Below are 18,053 nucleotides of genomic sequence, written 5' to 3' on the forward strand. Positions count from 1 at the left end.
TGTTTCTCTGCTTTGACTCTTCTGGGAATGGGAATTTCTGAGAAGAACAGAGTGGTAAGGATGGACAGAGGGCAAGGATGGACGCAAGGATGAAGCAGTAATGCTACACCTAAAGCTGACTGTGAGCAAAACAGCTATGGACTTCAGCCCTGGTCCTGGTGAAAGATCAGTAAACATGCTTGAAGAGGCTGGAAATCTGTTCTATATGGCAGCTTTCCAAAGCAACATCTGTAATGCTACTGCCACTACTTTTACTGTCACAGTCTCATGTCCCACCTTGCAGAGGGGGAAAGGGCAGTTACCTACTAAGCAATGTTGTAGCAGCAACTCCTCCCCACTGTCCCCAGCCAACACGTCACACAGCACACCTTACATGGGACACAGTGCCGAGACACAGCAGCTAGTGTGTAGGTCACTGATGCAGGAAAACTAACTCTGGCTATTCCTGTCAACAGTGGCATTCTTACAAACATGTGACTTTCAAAAGCACAGCACTATGGGAACTGCCTGGAAAACAGCCCAGAGCAGGGCAGGAGGTGGAGCTGAAGTCCAGAGGGGTTCAGGTCACCATGCTCAGGGGTGTGCAAGTCCTTTACAAGATGTTACTGTGCACCTAATAAAGCAGCTTCCTGCGCCCTGACTGCTGCTCCTACCTACTCACACAATATCATAAATAACAATGTTGGGGAAGAGAGGAAGAGAAGGCCTTTTAGTTTGCCTTTTCTCCATCCCTTCCTCTCAACTATCTCAATAATGCATTCATCAGGCAGGACACTAAAGGGAAAACACAACCAAGCTCAAGGCCCCAGTAATGTCCAGAGTTTTTTTTATAAACTGCTGAAGTTCAATAAGCAGATACTTGGCAGGATGGTTTGGGCTGTCTCAGAAATCTCAACATCTCTGAAAAGGGCCTTCCTCACTCTTGCCCCTGCTACCCAAACCAGTTGTTGCATTTCTGAAAGCTGCTCTTTCCTCTGGCATCCCTTGTATTTCTCATCGCCCAAGCAGCACTCTGCTCACTGCATTCATGCAACTCATATTCCGAAATGCCAGTTGCTCTGGTATATTTATATTTAGCTAGAGCAGGAAATGCCTCTGAGAGAAAAGTGAGAGAAAATGGAGACTCTTCTGTGTCCTTTCACTAATGTTTTGCTTTGAGGATACGCAATGATTATGCACACCTCTTTTCACCCACAGATCTAAAAGTATTTTATTCACTGGTGGGCAAATAATGCTAATGGCCCCTTTCACAAAAGGCTTAAAGTGGAACTTCCAAAAGAGTTACCCTGCTCCCACTGAATTTCATAAAGGTCTGGATGCATAACTGGAGGCCTGCCTTGAATTCCCAGCCACTAAGATCCACCTGAAGCTCAGGGTAAGTCAATGGCAGAGCTCTGAACCCCCATCTTCTCATCGAGCCCCCAAGCTTGCAAGTATTTGTGCAAGTGTTCTCAAACCTCCTGTCTCAGTCTGGCAGCCTTAATCACTGGGTCATGCTATGCCTTAACTACTGAATGGCTACCAACTTCAATACGTGGTGGGAGTGAGGGAAAAATAAAATACAAATGAAAATACTTTGTAATATAACTAAACCTGTTCTGCATCTCTTGCATTGTTTGGTAAGTTACTTTGGAACAAGTAACAGGCAATGCAGAAATGTATTTAGTCAAAGTAAGCAATCCATATTTTTTGATAAAATACATTCTATATTAATGCTCATTCACCTTTAACACACATGTAAATTCAATTTTCTATGTAGAAAATTCTTTATTCTCAGTGCTGCCTGGTCATGCATCAGTTCAGCAGCAGGGCTCAATACATTCAGTTCCCAGCAAAATGAGAGGGGACAAGAAGGCTCAGCTTTCTGCAGGACCAAGCCTCATGCATTCCTTGGCGCACCTGATCCCGCAGGTCCCATTTGAACACAATCTTGCTGGCTTCAATGGGAATTTTGCAGGGGTGAGTGCTGCAGAAGGGCCCCCCGGCTGTCCAGTACTTGCAGTCTGGTGTGGAAGTCACCCAAATGACATATGGCATTCCAAAAACAAAAGTGAGTTAGTGAATACAGAAAATAATATATCTACATAATTTACAGTGTTATGTTTTTGCAACCATATTAACATTCAACTGCTCACGAACAATCCAACTGATATGCATGGAAAGGTAGCAGCGTGCAGTAAATATTTCAACATCCTTTATGCAATTAGAAGCACTAGATCTTAGTCCTTCCTCATTTCAGGACTTCCTGCCTATCCTGCCACCCAGAGCCCAGTTCTCCCCACTGAGCCCTCTGAAGTCAATCCTCACAGCACTTAGGCTGGTTCAGATTGCATCTGCACCTCTGCCATAGGCCCCTCATACCATGCAAGGGGTGCAAGGCACCTTCAGCTGCAGGTCCTCCCTCAGCTATCACTCATGTCCACCCCTGCAGCCTCCCCTCTGTTGTGCCAGTGCTCATCTGTGAAGCCACTCGCTGAACCAGGTGGTGGGACTGATCCAGCTGGAAAACCGCCTGTCCATAAGAATGCAGAGGGTTATCTCCCAACCAGACCAACCCCACAGCCCAGCTCACGATGCAACCATGCCCGGGGCTGGTGCTGGTGTGTGTGCATACACATGCATGTCAGTGCCAGCCACCTGCACCCAAGCAAAATGGTTGCAAGTGGCTAGCAAACGTGAATGGCAGGACTTTGCCTCCAGCTTGCACTACTGTAAATTATATCTTGCATTACATTACAGCAGAGGTAAGTCAGCCTCAGAAGATCTACTTGAATGAGCCACAACCAAAGGATTGGATGCTGTGAAGAGAAAGGTTCTCCCGAAGCAAGGTTCTCTTTAAGGTTGTGGCATCTGGTTTAGCTGGGGAGGAAAGAAAAACTTAGGGACTTAAAGCAGGGATGGAAACCACTGGTCTTTCTTACACTTTATTTTAGTAAGCAAAAAGCCTATTGCTGCTGTACAATGTTATACAATGAACCGCCATAGTTCTCATGTCACTAGTCCATACAAAATGTGCTGTGACTACCATGTTTATGCCTGCATGCCAAAAGAATGTACAAAGTTGCACTAAGCTGTTTCTCTTCCACTTTTTTTTGACATTCTTAAACTCTGACTTTTACAGTGTTGCAGACACTTTTGTGCATACTCAGGTATCACACACCATCCTGGTTATGGAAGGTCTTTGCCCCAGATTAAAAAAATCAAGTGCTATGCATCTCTCAAGCCATCATCAGAAATGTAAACCACCAAGAAAACTTGCTCTCTTAAGTAACCTTAAAAAGAAAGTCTTTAACAAATCTACTGAAAAGGAGACATTGCTAACAATAGGGTTTTCAGAATGGTCCAAGTTGTTTCTAGAAGTTGTCCAAGCATTTTCTCTTCGCTCACTTTTTGCTTTATAAAGCTAATACTGTATAAAAGGGCTTTTGAAGCATGTGACCTTCATTTCATTATTTTTTAAAAATTGGAAAAAGGAGTAAATTTAGAAACATTTTGCTCAATTGTGGAAAACATCTGTATTACAATAGAATCTCCTTCGCTTCTTATATTTTCAGTACAAAAGACAAGTAAATAAAGAGACCCTGCATCTTCACAGTCTGGTACTCCTCTAAGTCACTAAAATCTATGCAAAATAGGTATAAAATACAAGGGGTCTTCTTCTCCTGTATACCAAGACCCCACCAAACCCCTCTGGGGAAAAAGTTCCCAGCTAAATAAAACCTCATTAGTTTTTATATCAGCCAAGGTAGTAGTAGTATTTTAGCTCCTCTCCAACAAGATGTAAATGCTTGGATCAGCAAAAAGGCCCAGGGAGAAGAACAGGTCCGGCATTTCAAGAGCCAGGTGCTGGTTTATACCCTTATGGCTTCAAAGTTAAGTTGCACTTCAGTTCATGATGCCACGAGGTTTGAGATATAATTTAGCAGTGTATTAAAAAAGCGCAAAGCTTGAAGTTGGTTGTCATGCAGAAGTGGGATAGGCGATGGCTATTTTTAAACTGATTTGTATGAAAGCAGCATTTGGCTTTGGATCATATGGTGTTGGAGTACCAGGGTTGGTTACAACTGCTGATACTTATTACTCCCAGTTAGTAATTCAGCACTTGCAAACTCAGGTGTCAGTAAACCAACATCCATATGTCTGACACCAGTACTCCCCTGGGTTTCCTCCTTCCCATTGTTTTTGTTAAGCCTTCACGTGCACTTCTGCAGTGCCAACCACTATTAAACTAGTGTTTTTTCAGGAGAAATTTCTCCAATTTTGGTACTTTGTCAAAAACCCTGTTTAACTAAAAAGAAAAGCGCAGGCGGTGTTTGCTCACTGCGCTGGTTCCTCAGAAAGGTCACTGGTGAGGACTCAGCCCTCTCACCACACACTTCCTGCATCCTCGGTACTCTACATTCATGTCAGTGAATGCTACTCTCGAACACAAATCGAAGAGATAAGTCAGCGACAAAACTACTTCTAGGCTGATAACGGCAGAATGCTACCAAGACAACTCCATAGAAAACCCACTGAAGCAGGAGCAAAATTCAGGTCACTTCTTAGCAAAGCTCATCACAGATTATTATTATTATTAAATTTTTTTAAACCCTTTTGTAAAACCTTTATCCTGGAAGCCAGATATCCCCATGTGATGTGCCAATTCGAACACGCTAATGTGGGACCACCTGACCCCACCTGGTACCAAAGGCTTCCGCATTTTTTTAGCTTCTCAGAAAATCACTGCTGACTGACACCCATCTGTTGGTGATCGGCTTCTGGTTCCTCTTCTTCCACATCTGCGTTATACTCTTCAAATGCATCATCATCAACATCTGGAAGCCCAAGTAACTACGAAGAAGAGAAAATACTGTGTAATAGTGAATCACCCACTCATGCAGCTTCACTGAAAATCTTCATACAATACCTAGGTGCCACTTCTTGAAAACCTCAAACCCCAGAATGTTAGTTTTGCATAGCAATCTCGACTCAAATCTTTCTTTCCCTCCTGTGGTAGAGAAAGATTTGAAAATGCATCTTCACACCAAATTAAGTGCTCAGAGACTGGAAGGTAAATAAAACTAAAGCAAAGCACTTGCAAAAAGCTTTGCGTTCTTCCCTGAGGTCGTACCACGAATTGTTGAGTGTTTAGACTTGGCAGTGGTTTAACTTCAGAAAGAACCATGATAATAAGGTAGCAGTAGTTATCTTGGTTTAAGATTGTGTTTGGCAACCATATAAAAGTCAAAGAAGGAAGCATCCTCATGCAGAACTGGCTAGCATGGAATAGGCAGAGTCTCTAAAAGCCAAAAGATCCCACCATGTTAAATGCGTCCCTCAAACCCTTCACTTCATCACACCAGACAAAGCCCAGCACACTGGGTGAAGCCCTCACAGTGAAAAATACTGTGAATTGAACTCAAAATTGTCTCTGTCCCTTTAGATTTCTGCAAATTAGATTTGGGCTTGTGAAGAACTGCCAGCCCATCTTCCTCAGATAATGTTTGGATACCTCCACCTGATAGATCTGATCACTGCAATGGCACTTGTTCACTATAGGAAAAGGTGCAAACAGTGATGTGTGAACTTCTCCCCCTCCTCTAAAGGGGTTGCCAAGCCAACAGAAGTCAGAAAGACAGATAAACCAAGTAACAGTCAAAAGAATGCATCTGTTGTGGAAATCTCATATTAGAATCCTACACTAGCAGCTACTAATAGCCACAAAGCAAAAGCATATGCCAGGCATTATTGGGAATACCATGCATTTAGCTTTCCAGGGCTGGAAGATCAGCACAGATGCATGCAGCACCCTGTCTGGAGAGTGAGGCAGCTGTTAGCTCTCGAAAGAGGAAAAGCCCAGGAAAATCAGGAGAAGGGTGACACTCACAAGGTTGATAGCATGAAAATGAGAAGGCTGTGGTGAGGCAGACACTTAGGGACCTTAACTAATTTAGTCTGTGATCAACATTCAAAATTATACAGTGGACACAAATGCAATGCACAGAATTATCCTCTCAGTCCAATGAAGCTTGTATTCTTCATTGTCACTGTGAGAAAACCAGTTTTTTAGTTGCAGGGTTTCTTTGGCAGGGAAATGGAAGGAGAATTTGCTGACTAAACCCCCTCCTTCCCATTTTAAAAATACTTATGGAGAGACCCCAAGCTGAAAACGTTCTTATTTTCTGAGCAGAACAAAGAGTAAATATTCCTATGCATACACATTCTTCAAATCAAATGCTTAACTGAATGTGAAACTACTTGGTTCATTTGCAGCATGCGGGGGTTTTGCTTCATGTTGAAGCTAAAATTAAAATACTCAGTTTTCAGAAAGCAAAAGCAAGGCCTCTAGACTTTCTCATCCACCAGTATTATTTTTGCTAAACTGATTCAGTGTATTCTAATTAAATGTGAGTGTTGTATTGCTGTTTTTATCACCTGGCAGAAAGAGATTTGATCACATATTTTTTTGCCCAGCCCTGGTTATAATTCCTCCTTGATTTCCAGGGAAATGAGCCACGGGAGTCTTCATCTTATGGGTACTGTAAGCCTTTCCCATGCAAAATTAGTACAGAAACCACAAAATACACAAGAACCACAAAGATGCACATGATCCAAAAGGCTGGGGAGCACATCCTGCTTTTCACATATCCCATCTTCCTTTGCCCGCATGAAACCTAGCTCTCCTCTCCCTGGCACAGCATAAATCAGAATGATGCTACAGACATCAGTGGTTTTACAGAGTGTAGAAAGCGTGGGGATGGGATGGGATGGGATGGGATGGGATGCTCCTCCAAGAGATGCGCAGTTTTGTTCTCTCACAGACACTTTAGGACCTTCCAAGCCACTAAGGACCTCAACCATGTAAGTCACATCTCGTCACTTCCCACACCACTACAGACCCCTTACTGCTCTCTGGACTGCAGTGATAGATCAGCCCACACCTTGACCCCAAGGAGGGAGGATCAGGGTCCAAAGTGCAGGGAGCTCTACAAACATTGGGCCAAAGCAGAAGAGTATCTAAAAGATGAGGACAAAATAAGATTATGAAGGTGGCTTGAATTGATCGTAGACCAACTCCCACCTTATCTTCTTTCAAACATGCGTTTCTGCTTCTAGTCCTTATCTACTTCATCTATAAAGCCCACATCTACTTCATCTATTAAAGTATCGGCTGTGTGGCAGACACAGGACTTAAATGGAGAGTAAAAACAAGGAAGAAAGAGGTAAAACAGGAAAGGGGCATGGAAAGAGAGGGCTGATCCATCAGCCAAACAGCCAAGGGGAACAAAACTGCCAGGTAGGGATGCATGGGGAGGAGAAGAAGAGGGTGGTGAGGAGGTAGAAAGGACAACCACCAGTGGCAGCACAGCCTGAACTACATGTATTTCTTCCTATTGGCCACACTACCCACCTGAAGGTAAAGGAGAGATCACTGAGATGTGTATGAATTCAATGAATATGGGATAAATGGCTTTTACACTGCAGACTCCCCCGTTCAGATGTAGGCTCTTGAGGCTGAAGGTGAGCTCAATGCAGGTGCCCTGCAATTTGCTGCTGAATTTTACAACTCCTGTTTGGTTCTCTGCAAACTCTGCCAGTTGGTGTGATGACCCTCAGCCATTTGTTATTTTTGATTTGTCTCTCTTTCTTAACTCTTTCAAAGTGCCCTGACTTTACAAATAACGCAGGAGTTTTCAAGTCATGAAAGCAGTGACACTGCTGATGTACAAGCACACTGAAAATTAAACCAAGTACAAGAGTGAGCTTTAATGGTCTGCATGATACTACACTAAATACAATGTGCTTCTGTTGAATCCTGATGTGAAGGGCTTAGTGTCCAGGCAGATGTGCTTACAAGCATCAGCATGGACACCTCTGGCACCAGAGAGACAAGAGCGTCAGAGAAGCTGGGATGCTCTGAGGCAAATAATGATATTTGAACCCACTGCTATTGATATCACATGCGTCTACCTGTGTGGTGTCTGGCACTTTTGGATGCTCCCTGAGTAAGTAGATAAGAAGTCATATGACAGAGTTCTGTGGAAATCGACCCAGGAAGGCAGTAATGGGCAGAGACAACATGCCCCCCACCACTTTCAGTAAAGAAACAGCTTGACCTTGCCTACAGCAGGATTTAGAAGTACTGTTTAGCTGTTGCAGGTTAACCAACACTTTTTAAAGGCATCGTCCAAATAAATATCCTGCCCTGGCACTGTGTTTATGCCCAGAAAACGTAAAGGAGAGATGCCTGAGAGCAGTGAGGGCTGATAAGCAGCCCCCAGACCACCCTCATTGCCTTCTGCACCCAGGGAAGAGCAGGGAGCAGAGGGAAATCTCTGTCTCTCACTGAGAGGGATGCCAACTGCTGGGCATCCCTGATCTCACCTTCTCCAAAACACTGGGGCCAGCAGCATGAACAGCCAGTCCTTTCCCACACTGTAGCCCCAGAAGAGACCAGTCTGACCATCAGCTGCAGTTTTACCTAAACTATCATTTTTCAACTTGCAATTTGCCAGACTGGTTTCTGACAGCAGACTTGGTTGTGGGAGTGGAGAAGAAATGCCCTGCAATTGCACTGTTACCTCCATGCCGACAACCGGGTGGTTTCATTAGCCAAACAGGTCCAGCAGAGAAAGGGCAACACAAAGTAACGCTAAGGAAATAATTTTCCAATACTGATGAAAAGTGGGTTTGTTACGGCAAAGGCCTGAGTGTGCAAAATAACTGTTTTCATACATCTATTGTAACACCCTTCACTTTAAAAATGTCACTACACTACATTCCTTATTAGATTTGTCTGCACACAACCATACCTCAAATGACCTGGTTCTGTTATGCTGATGCAAATCTCTCAATACTAGGTCAAAGGAGAATCTGAGAAACTTCATCTTTGTGGTATATCCAAGTAAAACGGAAGTACTTGGCTACAGAGTGGAAGAGGACTCTGACAATTGAGGATACAGTTTTTGAGCAGACAAAAGCATAATGAAATGCAACAGCTAGGAAGCAAAACCAGAAAGATGCAGCTTTTAAACAAAAGAGTTTTTCACAGGAGCATTACTAATGATGAGAAGAAAATGTGCCCAGCAGTGTTGTATCCTTTAAAGTCACCTGAAGACTTTACATCAAGACTGGGTGTCTTTGGAAAAGACACAATACAGTTCAACCAAAATTTATGCGCTTGGTTATGGGAATCATGGGATGAAATGTGATGGATTAATGAAGGGCCCAGACTAAATGAGTGTATTGGTTCCTCTTCCTTTGAACCTTTTTATTCTGAGGAGTAGCTTAACTTGGTTTGACTGAAGCAAATTTCTCAGTAACTTAAGCTACACCAAAATAAGTGTGGTTTAAATGAAATAAGTGATCTGTACCGATTTAATAAAGTCTTTTTGAAGTCCTCTTTAGTTAAACCAATGGAAGTTTCTCCTCAAAGACACAGCTTTTCTGAGCAGGAGAAAACAGCTACGAAGATCCAAGAGCTGAATACTGTTCTGGGAAACATATTTATATTTTTGTATGTTTTCACAATTACAAGCAGCTGTCCTGACAGATCAGATTTCCAGTCCCCTCTAAGAAAAGTGTGCATCTGTTCTATTTATTTCCAGTCTCTCAAAGGATTCTTTAATTCTCTAAAAAAATTCTTTTATGTCAACCAGCTGTGGTGGTCTGTGGCAAGGCAATGCAAGAGTGTAACACAGGGAAGGCCAGTGTCTTCATACCAGAGCTCCAGGCCCTCCCTTTCACTCTAAATACTTAGGAGTTTAAAAACGTCCATCAGTCAGCCTTGCTATGGACATCATGGGAGCATGGCTCTGGCAACAAACCTCCACCCTGCTTTGCACCAACCCCTTATCCAGCCCCAGGCACTCAAAAGGAGAGGCTGTGCAAAAATGAAGGACAACAGCCAGCCAGCCGAAGTCACCTCCTGACAAAATCCAGGCTTTGACCCAAATCTTGGTGTTAAACGAGGACGGAGAAAGCTGAATAGCAGCAAACCAGAAAAATACAAGCCCACTCCCCACAAAACCCAGCTTCTGCTCTAAATTCTTCTCAAGCAGCGACCAAACTGGTGTTTGTGAATTCCAAGTGGTAGCCATCCTAACTGCAAAATCTGGACCACTTGGGGGAAGCCCTAAAATAAAAAAAAACACTAGGAAGAGACCATACTTCCAGCTTCCCAGAGGTTTACTCTTGCTGCTCAGATCCTTGAAGAACGGACCAATTCCACTGCCAGGAAACAACTGCCACAAAGCTCCAGGGCACTGACTCGCATCCTGTTCCTCAGTCAGCCACGCACCAGCAGGACGCGACTCCCACCGGCTGCCACAGCAGTGGCCTCCCACCCCGTGTGGGAATCTCAGCCTCTTAAACGCAGAGACGGAAATAAAAAGGCAGCTGGCTTCCAAGAAACAATTTCCAATTGCCTCATAGTAGCTTATGTGCTACTAAGCCTCATAGTAGCTTATGTGCTAACACCCCTGTACCCCGACAGCTGACTGGAGATGTAAGCCCCCGCAGAATAAAAACCACCTTGCTCCATCTAGTGCTACCCTATCAAACGTCACAGGTAACTGTCAATGTTTAGAAGTAAAAAAGAGGCACTTACAGGTCTGAAGGATTTGAAGACTTTTTCCAATATTTCATGGAGTGTCTTCTTCCCGCAGGAAGAGATGTAATCCTGTGCGAGCTGCAGAAAAGGTAAGCAGTCCTCACTTTCACTCCACACATGCTGAAAACCAACAGCAACATAAGAAAGAAAAGTCATTAACAGGAATTCACGCCAGCCTTTCCACATGATTTTATAAGGTGATATGTTATAAACATCTGCCACAGCACACTGGGCCTCCTGTAGTTCAGACCTGTGCTGGGGACGGGCACTGCAGGCTGTTTCAGAAGCCACACTTCTGAGAAGTAACCTTGATTTTATTAACACGGATACATCAGAAAGCAGGGAAATTGATCCAGAAGAGAAAAGGTCTTATGACTGCACCAGTAATCAAGGGTACAGACACCTTGAGCACATGCATTTTATTAGTAAAGGTGTTTTTGTTTCACATCAGCCCTGCTCAGACCTGGAAGACACATTGGGGTTTTTCTTCTTCTGCATCATCTTCTTCAATGAAGCCCTCTGGAAGAGCTAAAGCATCTCTTTGTCTTCCTGGAATTAGTGGAATTGTGATGTGACCCTGGAGGTGGAACTTGATGTGTAATTCTCTTGATGATGCAGAAGAAAAGATATACCCGCAAAATATACCCGCAGGTTAGACACAGAGCTGAGGAGAGACATTCAGGCACTCACAACATCCAACATCTCATGCCTCCCTCCCTGTTTCGAAGTTTACTTCTCCTGGATTTGAATCTTCTCTTCCTGAGTAAGCACATTTAAACTCACTTAGGATATTCCTCTTGTCTTGCTCTTGCTTTGGAGATACTGGTTCCCCAGCCTGGCTCTGCAGAGCCTCTCACAAAATTGGTGTTTATTCTGCTGATATGAGGTTGTTTGAAACAGACTTGGTGAGCAATGGCGAGAGCCTCAGTCAATAATGCTTCTTGCACACAAGGGCAGCATGCAACTCAAGCTAATGCATACTTTTAAAGACCTTCTTTTTGAAGACTTTGTGCATGGGACTGTCTTAGTCTGCTACACAGAGAAAGCATAATACTGAAAATCGGTTTGAGACTCATACCTCTGTTTGAGCAGCTCTTTTCCTGAAAGTGATGTGCAGCTTTTCATGGTGCTATAAACAGTAGATTATGCTTAAACAAGGAATGAGCAGGGTCTCTCTGAAGCTTACCTAACATTCAGGGAAAGAATCAGAATGACAGATGTTTCAATCCCTAACATAAGGCTTACATGTCACCTTCCTGTTCAGCAGAGAATACCTGCCTGGGATGCAGTTTTACACTTCTCGAAAGAAAACACTACTTAATATTACCTAAGCTGCATCTTCAAGACAAAAATTGTAACTGGTTTGCTATGAACGTCACTTGACCTACATTTTCTTTGCTGCTTGTTGCATTTTACAAGCATAAACACAGTGAAATGTTTTGTTATGAAGAGAGCCCTGCCTTATTGAGTAGGTTCTGCTGTTTCCATATTAGCAGAGTCATCTCTTAACCAGTCTGAAAATAAAAAGAAGTTCTTTACAGTCTTGCCAACTCTCAAAGGCACATACCACAAGTCTCATGATACTTCATGCCATCTTAGAGTCATGGGCCTTGTAGTCCTATAAATATACAACCAAATCTCAGCTTCTGTTAAAACAAACAAACAAACAAAGTCTGCATTTTGTGACTTCTATGGCCTAAAAAGGCAGACAGTACATGAAGTGAACTCAAATGAACCCTCTTTAAAATATCAAATGAACACTTTCAAATAACATTTTAAGAACAGCCTCAAGATTTTGGCGGTCTGGCCCATGATTTCTTAAGACTTGTGTTAGCAATAACCATTTAGCTACTTCTAATCTTTGCATCAAACTCAAGAGCTGGATGCTGCAGCTCAGCTACACCTCTTGTAATTGTTTGTATGTATAAAACGATTATGACTGCTAAGATCCTGATTCTTCTTTAAATTGTGGCTTCTTTTGACTACCAGAACTATACACAGGATCTTCCACACAAATGAAAACCAAGCCATACCCTTTTATAAATAATAGCTAATTCTTTCCCCAAGAAAAGTTAACCCCATGTTGTTCTATCATGTTTTTAGTCTCTTTTCAAGCTGCACCATGTTTTAGACTCCGGTGTGAATTTGTCAGCAGTAGTGCAGAATAAGGTGATCCAGCACAAAGGGAAAATCTAAGTGAGTAACTTGATCATTGAGCCTTTGAAGAGACTTTCTTTGCATAGCAAGTCAACAGCAAGTAAGGCTTCCAACAATTTCCACATCTGCAGAAGATTTAGAACTTTGTCTGTAGCAACAAATGCACTATGAAAGGTTTCACATGCTGTAAGTGCATGCACCTCATTTGGAAATTCGGAATTCCATCTTCTTCCCAAGAAAACTCAATAAAGACCAGGGTTAATAGCACCTATAAGTTCAGCTGCATCTCCAGCTCTCTGTGGACGTTCAGCACTGCACCAAGGCAGTGCAAGAGCTGAGTTTCACCGCTGACTCACGCATCTCCAGAGGAACCTGGAAGAGGAATTTTGGCCTCTCAAAATAAAAACAAAGTTAATTTGAGGATTCAGCTCCTGCTTAGAGAGTTGGAGCAGCCAGTGAGGCTGCACATCCGGAGATGCTTTTCCTGGCAAAACCCTGATGCCCGAGGATCTCTTGGAGTGGGAGAAGCGGGCTGCTGGCAAACTGGTGGACCACAGTGCTCCGCTGTGGCCGCGCAATTTAACCTCATCATCTGAGTATGTGTGTTCTCCAAGCTTGACCAGTTTTGCTCACAGTTGCTCTGTGTCACTGCGAAATCACATAGGCACTAACTTCCACCTCAGCTGACCTAGAATCACAGAATCAATCATACAATCACAGAACAGTTTGTGTTGGAAAGGACCTTAAGATCATCCAGTTCCAGAACCCTGCCATGGGCAGGGATGCCTCACACCAGATCATGTCACCCAAGGCTCTGTCCAGCCTGGCCTTGAACACTGCCAGGGATGGAGCATTTACCAGTTCTTCAGGCAACCTGTGCCAACGCCTCACCACCTTCACAGGGAAGAACTTCTTCCTTATATCTAACCTGAACTTCCCCTGTTTCAGTTTTATCCCATCATCCCTTGTTCTATTACTACAAATCATGGTTGATCAGCATCTACACACAGCACATAGCTGAGGCAATTCATAGGGTTACATCTGGAGGGGTTTGCCTTCCCTCACGCCTTTAGATGATTCAGTGTTGCTGAATGACAAAGTCACTTGCTAGACCACCTCTTTCTAACCAGCCCACCTATTGAGTGTAGCAGGATTTCTTTGTGAGGATAATTTGACTTGCCAAAAATATTCAGACTCACTCACTGTTCTAAAACGCAAGGAAATCTTGTGTCAAGGTGGCATCATATATTTATTTGCTTTATTGGTTACTCTGAATACCAGCAATAACATGGTGACAAAACAAATTACAGTCTGTGAGCAACCCTCACCCCTATTGATTATGGCTATACAAGTCCAATTAATTTTTCGAGAATACCACAAGCCTCAGTAGCTAAATTATACACAGTTCAGCTATCTAAAATGCTGATTCAGGGCATTTTAATGTCCAGGTGGTACTGAAAATGCCAGCAGGCATCTGGACGGGTCTTCTGCATCCCTGGCATGTTAAAAACCTAGCCCAAAGATACCTTTTTAGGAAATTAAAATTATAGGATTGCTGTGATCTGGAATCCCTGATTTTATACAAAATTCAGAGTTACTCTCCATGGCAACTTTCCCATGTTTTTCTCCTCCTCCCTTTTAAATTCATCATGCTCATCATTTCCTACTTACAACTGGGTTATCATAGACTTCTCCAGCGCCTCCTACATCCTACATAGCTTTTGAAGTCGCACTGTTATGAAATGAAGACGTAAAGAAAGAGAACAAGAATACTGGGCACTAGATGCTTATTCAATGTAAGGCTCCTTTATGAGAGTCATAGGGTGTAAAAAGGCTCTAAAGTGTGTCACTGTGAATTCTGTTTATATTTACTCACTTTCACACCCCATTTTTTTACTGGAGCCATGCAACAAGGCTCAAATGCAAATGAGAATCGTTCCCTAGCTTGTATTAAGTCTTTTTAAAATAAACTTTAGCCTGTACTAGCTCATAGAAAGGAATCTTACCTTCTGGAACATTAAAAAAACCCAAACAAAACAATAAATGGCTGCAAAAAAACCCCAAGACAGCCATGCTCGGAGCAGAAATTAATTCCCACAGTGCACTAGGAGCAGCATACACGATGCCGGTTAATCAGCTCATTAGTGGTCCTTAATCGCACTGAAGAGATACCATCAATGGGAAAAGGATTAAGGATTACACCTATATGCCTGTCTTTAAAGCATTATTATCACAAAAAGTGATTCAAGTAATACTGAAAACAAAAAAAAAACCCCACCAAACAACAAAAGCCAAAAAAAACCCAGAAGAAAACAGTGCTGCTGGCTCTCCACTGTTTGTTTTGCACTTGACAAGAGCTGGTCCTTGTGCTCAGTTTTACTCTTGGTGACTCTGGGTGGGGAGTCTTCCCCATGGTCAGTTTTACTACTGGTGACTGAGTCCTTCCCACAGCAACCCTGGAATGAAAATATTTGCCAAAAAAAGAAAAGAGGGGAAAATGTGGTTGCAAACCCACAGAAATTGCCAAGTGTTAGAAGCATGGGAATAGGATCTGAAACCACTTAAGATTTTGTTTTGAAAGAGTTCGCTCAATTATTGAGCAGCATATAAAGAAACAATACCTGTCTGAGAAAAACAATGAGCTTTCTTTGCAACTTCTGATATCATTAGCATCCAAGCACAGATTTAGCCTAGTCCTGCATTGGATTCGTATGTATCCCTGCTTAAGAGTCCAGCAGGCATGGCCTTTCCTGAGCACAGGCATCTCTAGAAGGGAATGAGTGCCAGGTTTTGACAGGCTCATGGGTGCTGGGAAGATGGGTGTGCAGTGCTAGTCCCACCATGGACCAGGATAATCCACACTCAGAGATGCTCCACTGCCATGGCTGGGACTGCACCTGAAAGTTTCGTGTATCCCTGGCCAGATGCATAACTAAACTCCAGACAACTTCTTCCATAATTCAGCATGACAATCTGCCCGACACAATAAATAACTGTCCTGCTCGCTGGGATTTGTGGTCCTGGAGAAGTCACTTCACTGCTCTTTGTTTCCATGACCCCATCTGTCGAACGGGTCCATATAGCACTTACCTGTTGGAAAGCGAATTAATGAACATTTGTCAAGCAGGTCGAGGGATGAAAGTTGCTCCGGGAAGGGAAGGAGCTACAACATTCCTACAATAACTCTCTGTGCTAGGAGCTATTTGCTTTTTAAACAATTTCGTCGCAGTTAACTGAAGCTTCGCAGGTAACAAAGCCCGCGGTGAGGTGCCGCTTTTCGGTTACTCTTCCTGCACTTCTGCTCACCACCGGGAGGCTTTGGGGGAGGGGAACACATCACACACCCCCCATCCCAAAGCCACGGGTTTGTTTTGCCGGTGCCTTTTCAGCACGAACTTGGGGCGGAACTCGGCGAGGGGCAGGGAGGGGGCGCGGAGGCGCTAGGCCGGCACCTGCCCGGGTCCCCAAACCGCGGCGGGCACGGGGGGGACAGGCGGAGGGGGGGCGCGGCCCTCCTGTCATCCTGACTCCATTTTATTCCTGCCCATTCTCCATTTGCCGTGACAGTCCTGCCAGTCCGCCCGCCCCTGCGCCGTGCCCCGGCCCCCCGGGAAGATGGATGGATGGATGGATGGATGGATGGATGGATGGATGGATGGATGGATGGATGGATGGATGGAGCCGCGGCGGAGCAGCAGCTGCAGCCCCCGCAGGGAGCAGGAGGAGCGGGCGGGGGGGGCTCGCACCCACTCCCCTCACCCGGAGCCCGCAGCGTCCCCGGGCCGGGGTGGTGGGGGTGGCCCTGCCCGCAGCCCTGCCCGCGGGGCCGCCCCCCACCTGCAGCGGACTCCATTTTGCAGCCGGTGGTGCGCGCTGGGGAGGATCCCCCCGGCCCGTCCCCGCCACCCCCGGCACACACGACGTGCGCCCCCGCAGCCCCGGCACCCCCCGCCCTCTAACCCCGCATCCCCCCGCCCCCCGGGGACACGCATGGACGGAGGGAGGGGGGAGTGTCCCCAAGCGGTGCCGTGGCTGCCCGCCCGTTCGTGCACACGCACGGATACCCACACACGCCCGTGACCGACTCCCCCGCCCCCCCCCGCTCCGGTCCCCTTCCCGGGGCACTCACGAAATTGTCGCCGCAGGCGGCCTCCGGGCAAAGCACGTAGAAGGAGACGCCGGGCTCGGCGTAGAAGTCCATGCGGCGCTCGGTCTCCTCGGCGGCGATAAGCTGGAAGGGCGTGCGGGCGCACCACCGCTCCGCCGCCTCCGCCAGCGCCTCGAAAGCCATCCCCGGCCCCGGCCCCGGCCCCGGCCCCGCCGCCGCGACCCGCGCGCCTTCGCGCCCAGCCGCCCGTGCAACCGGAGAGGCGGAGCCGGGGGGGTGGGGCGGGAGAGCCTCCGCCCGCGACGGGGTTTGCTGCAGGCAATCGGCTCGACGCCTTTTGGCAACTTGGAAGCGGGGGGGGACACCGGGAGCGCGCTGCCGGCAGGGCCCGCGCCCCCCCACTGCGCCCCTGCGGCTCTCCAGACCCGGCTCAAAGATCGGTGCCTCCCCTCCCAAAGAACTCGGTGCCCCGAGTTCTGCGGAAGCCACACTTAAATGCGAGGCGCTGCGCTGTCCCAGCGCAGGGGGACTCGCCCCGTTGGAAAGACTTAGGGTTTGTGCCAATGACACTGGAGACCAAGGGTTTTGTGGTTCGGTTCACATTACTCTTCCCGGTATATCCCAAGTGATTATCTATGCGTCTAGCAAGGCATGTGGGATACGAGAGCTGACCAGCATTTAGAAAGGGCCTTAGATTTGCATCGGTGTCTACTGTGCCACAAAGGAAAACAAATCCCCTCAGACCTAGGTGGGGTTTTGGCTGGAAGCCCAGGATCTCATAGAGATAAGCAGGTAGCACAGAGCGTATACATGGCAGTGGGTAGAAGACTTTACATGGACAAAGGCAACACTGGTCTTTAAATAACGCCCAAGTGCTGTTGCTTATCTCCAGAGTGGTGTTCAGTTGCGTTGGAGACCTTAGAGCAGCCTTTCAGTACCTGAAGGGAGCCTACAAGAAATCTGGAGAGGGGCTTTGAACAAGGGCCTGTAGGGACAGGACAAGGGGAAATGGCTTTAACCTGACAGAGGGGAGATTGAGATGAAGTCTTAGGAAGTTCTTCCCTTTGAGGGTGCTGAGGCGCTGGCACAGGTTGCCTAGAGAAGCTGTGGCTGCCCCATCCCTGGCAGTGTTCAAGGCCAGGTTGGACACAGGGGCTCGGAGCAACCTGCTCTAGTGGAAGGTGTCCCTGCCCA

The 18,053-nt window shown here is 45.7% G+C and overlaps 1 protein-coding gene across 1 annotated transcript; it reads right to left on the reverse strand.

Annotated features, from left to right (window-relative positions):
* Positions 1-1,747: 1,747 nt before the first annotated feature.
* Positions 1,748-17,195, reverse strand: MTURN (maturin, neural progenitor differentiation regulator homolog). The gene is made up of 3 exons (XM_030510108.1): positions 16,881-17,195; positions 10,592-10,714; positions 1,748-4,833 (listed from the first exon to the last, which is right to left on the reverse strand). The coding sequence occupies exons 1-3, from the start codon at positions 17,040-17,042 to the stop codon at positions 4,723-4,725; spliced, it is 396 nt and encodes a 131-aa protein (XP_030365968.1). The 5' UTR covers positions 17,043-17,195; the 3' UTR covers positions 1,748-4,722.
* Between the last annotated feature and the right edge of the window lie 858 nt (positions 17,196-18,053).

Source organism: Strigops habroptila, chromosome 1 (assembly GCF_004027225.2).
Source record: "Strigops habroptila isolate Jane chromosome 1, bStrHab1.2.pri, whole genome shotgun sequence".
Taxonomy (NCBI): Eukaryota; Metazoa; Chordata; class Aves; order Psittaciformes; family Psittacidae; genus Strigops; species Strigops habroptila.

Bases quoted from the DNA above. Each gene is read 5' to 3' on its own strand.
- MTURN (XM_030510108.1), bottom strand. From the start codon at position 17,042: ATGGCTTTCGAGGCGCTGGCGGAGGCGGCGGAGCGGTGGTGCGCCCGC. The intron at 10,715-16,880 runs GTGAGTGCCCCG...GTTGGTTTTCAG, and splicing joins CCGCCTGCGGCGACAATTTC to CATGTGTGGAGTGAAAGTGA. The intron at 4,834-10,591 runs GTAAGTGCCTCT...TCTTCTTCGTAG, and splicing joins TCTTCAAATCCTTCAGACCT to TTACTTGGGCTTCCAGATGT.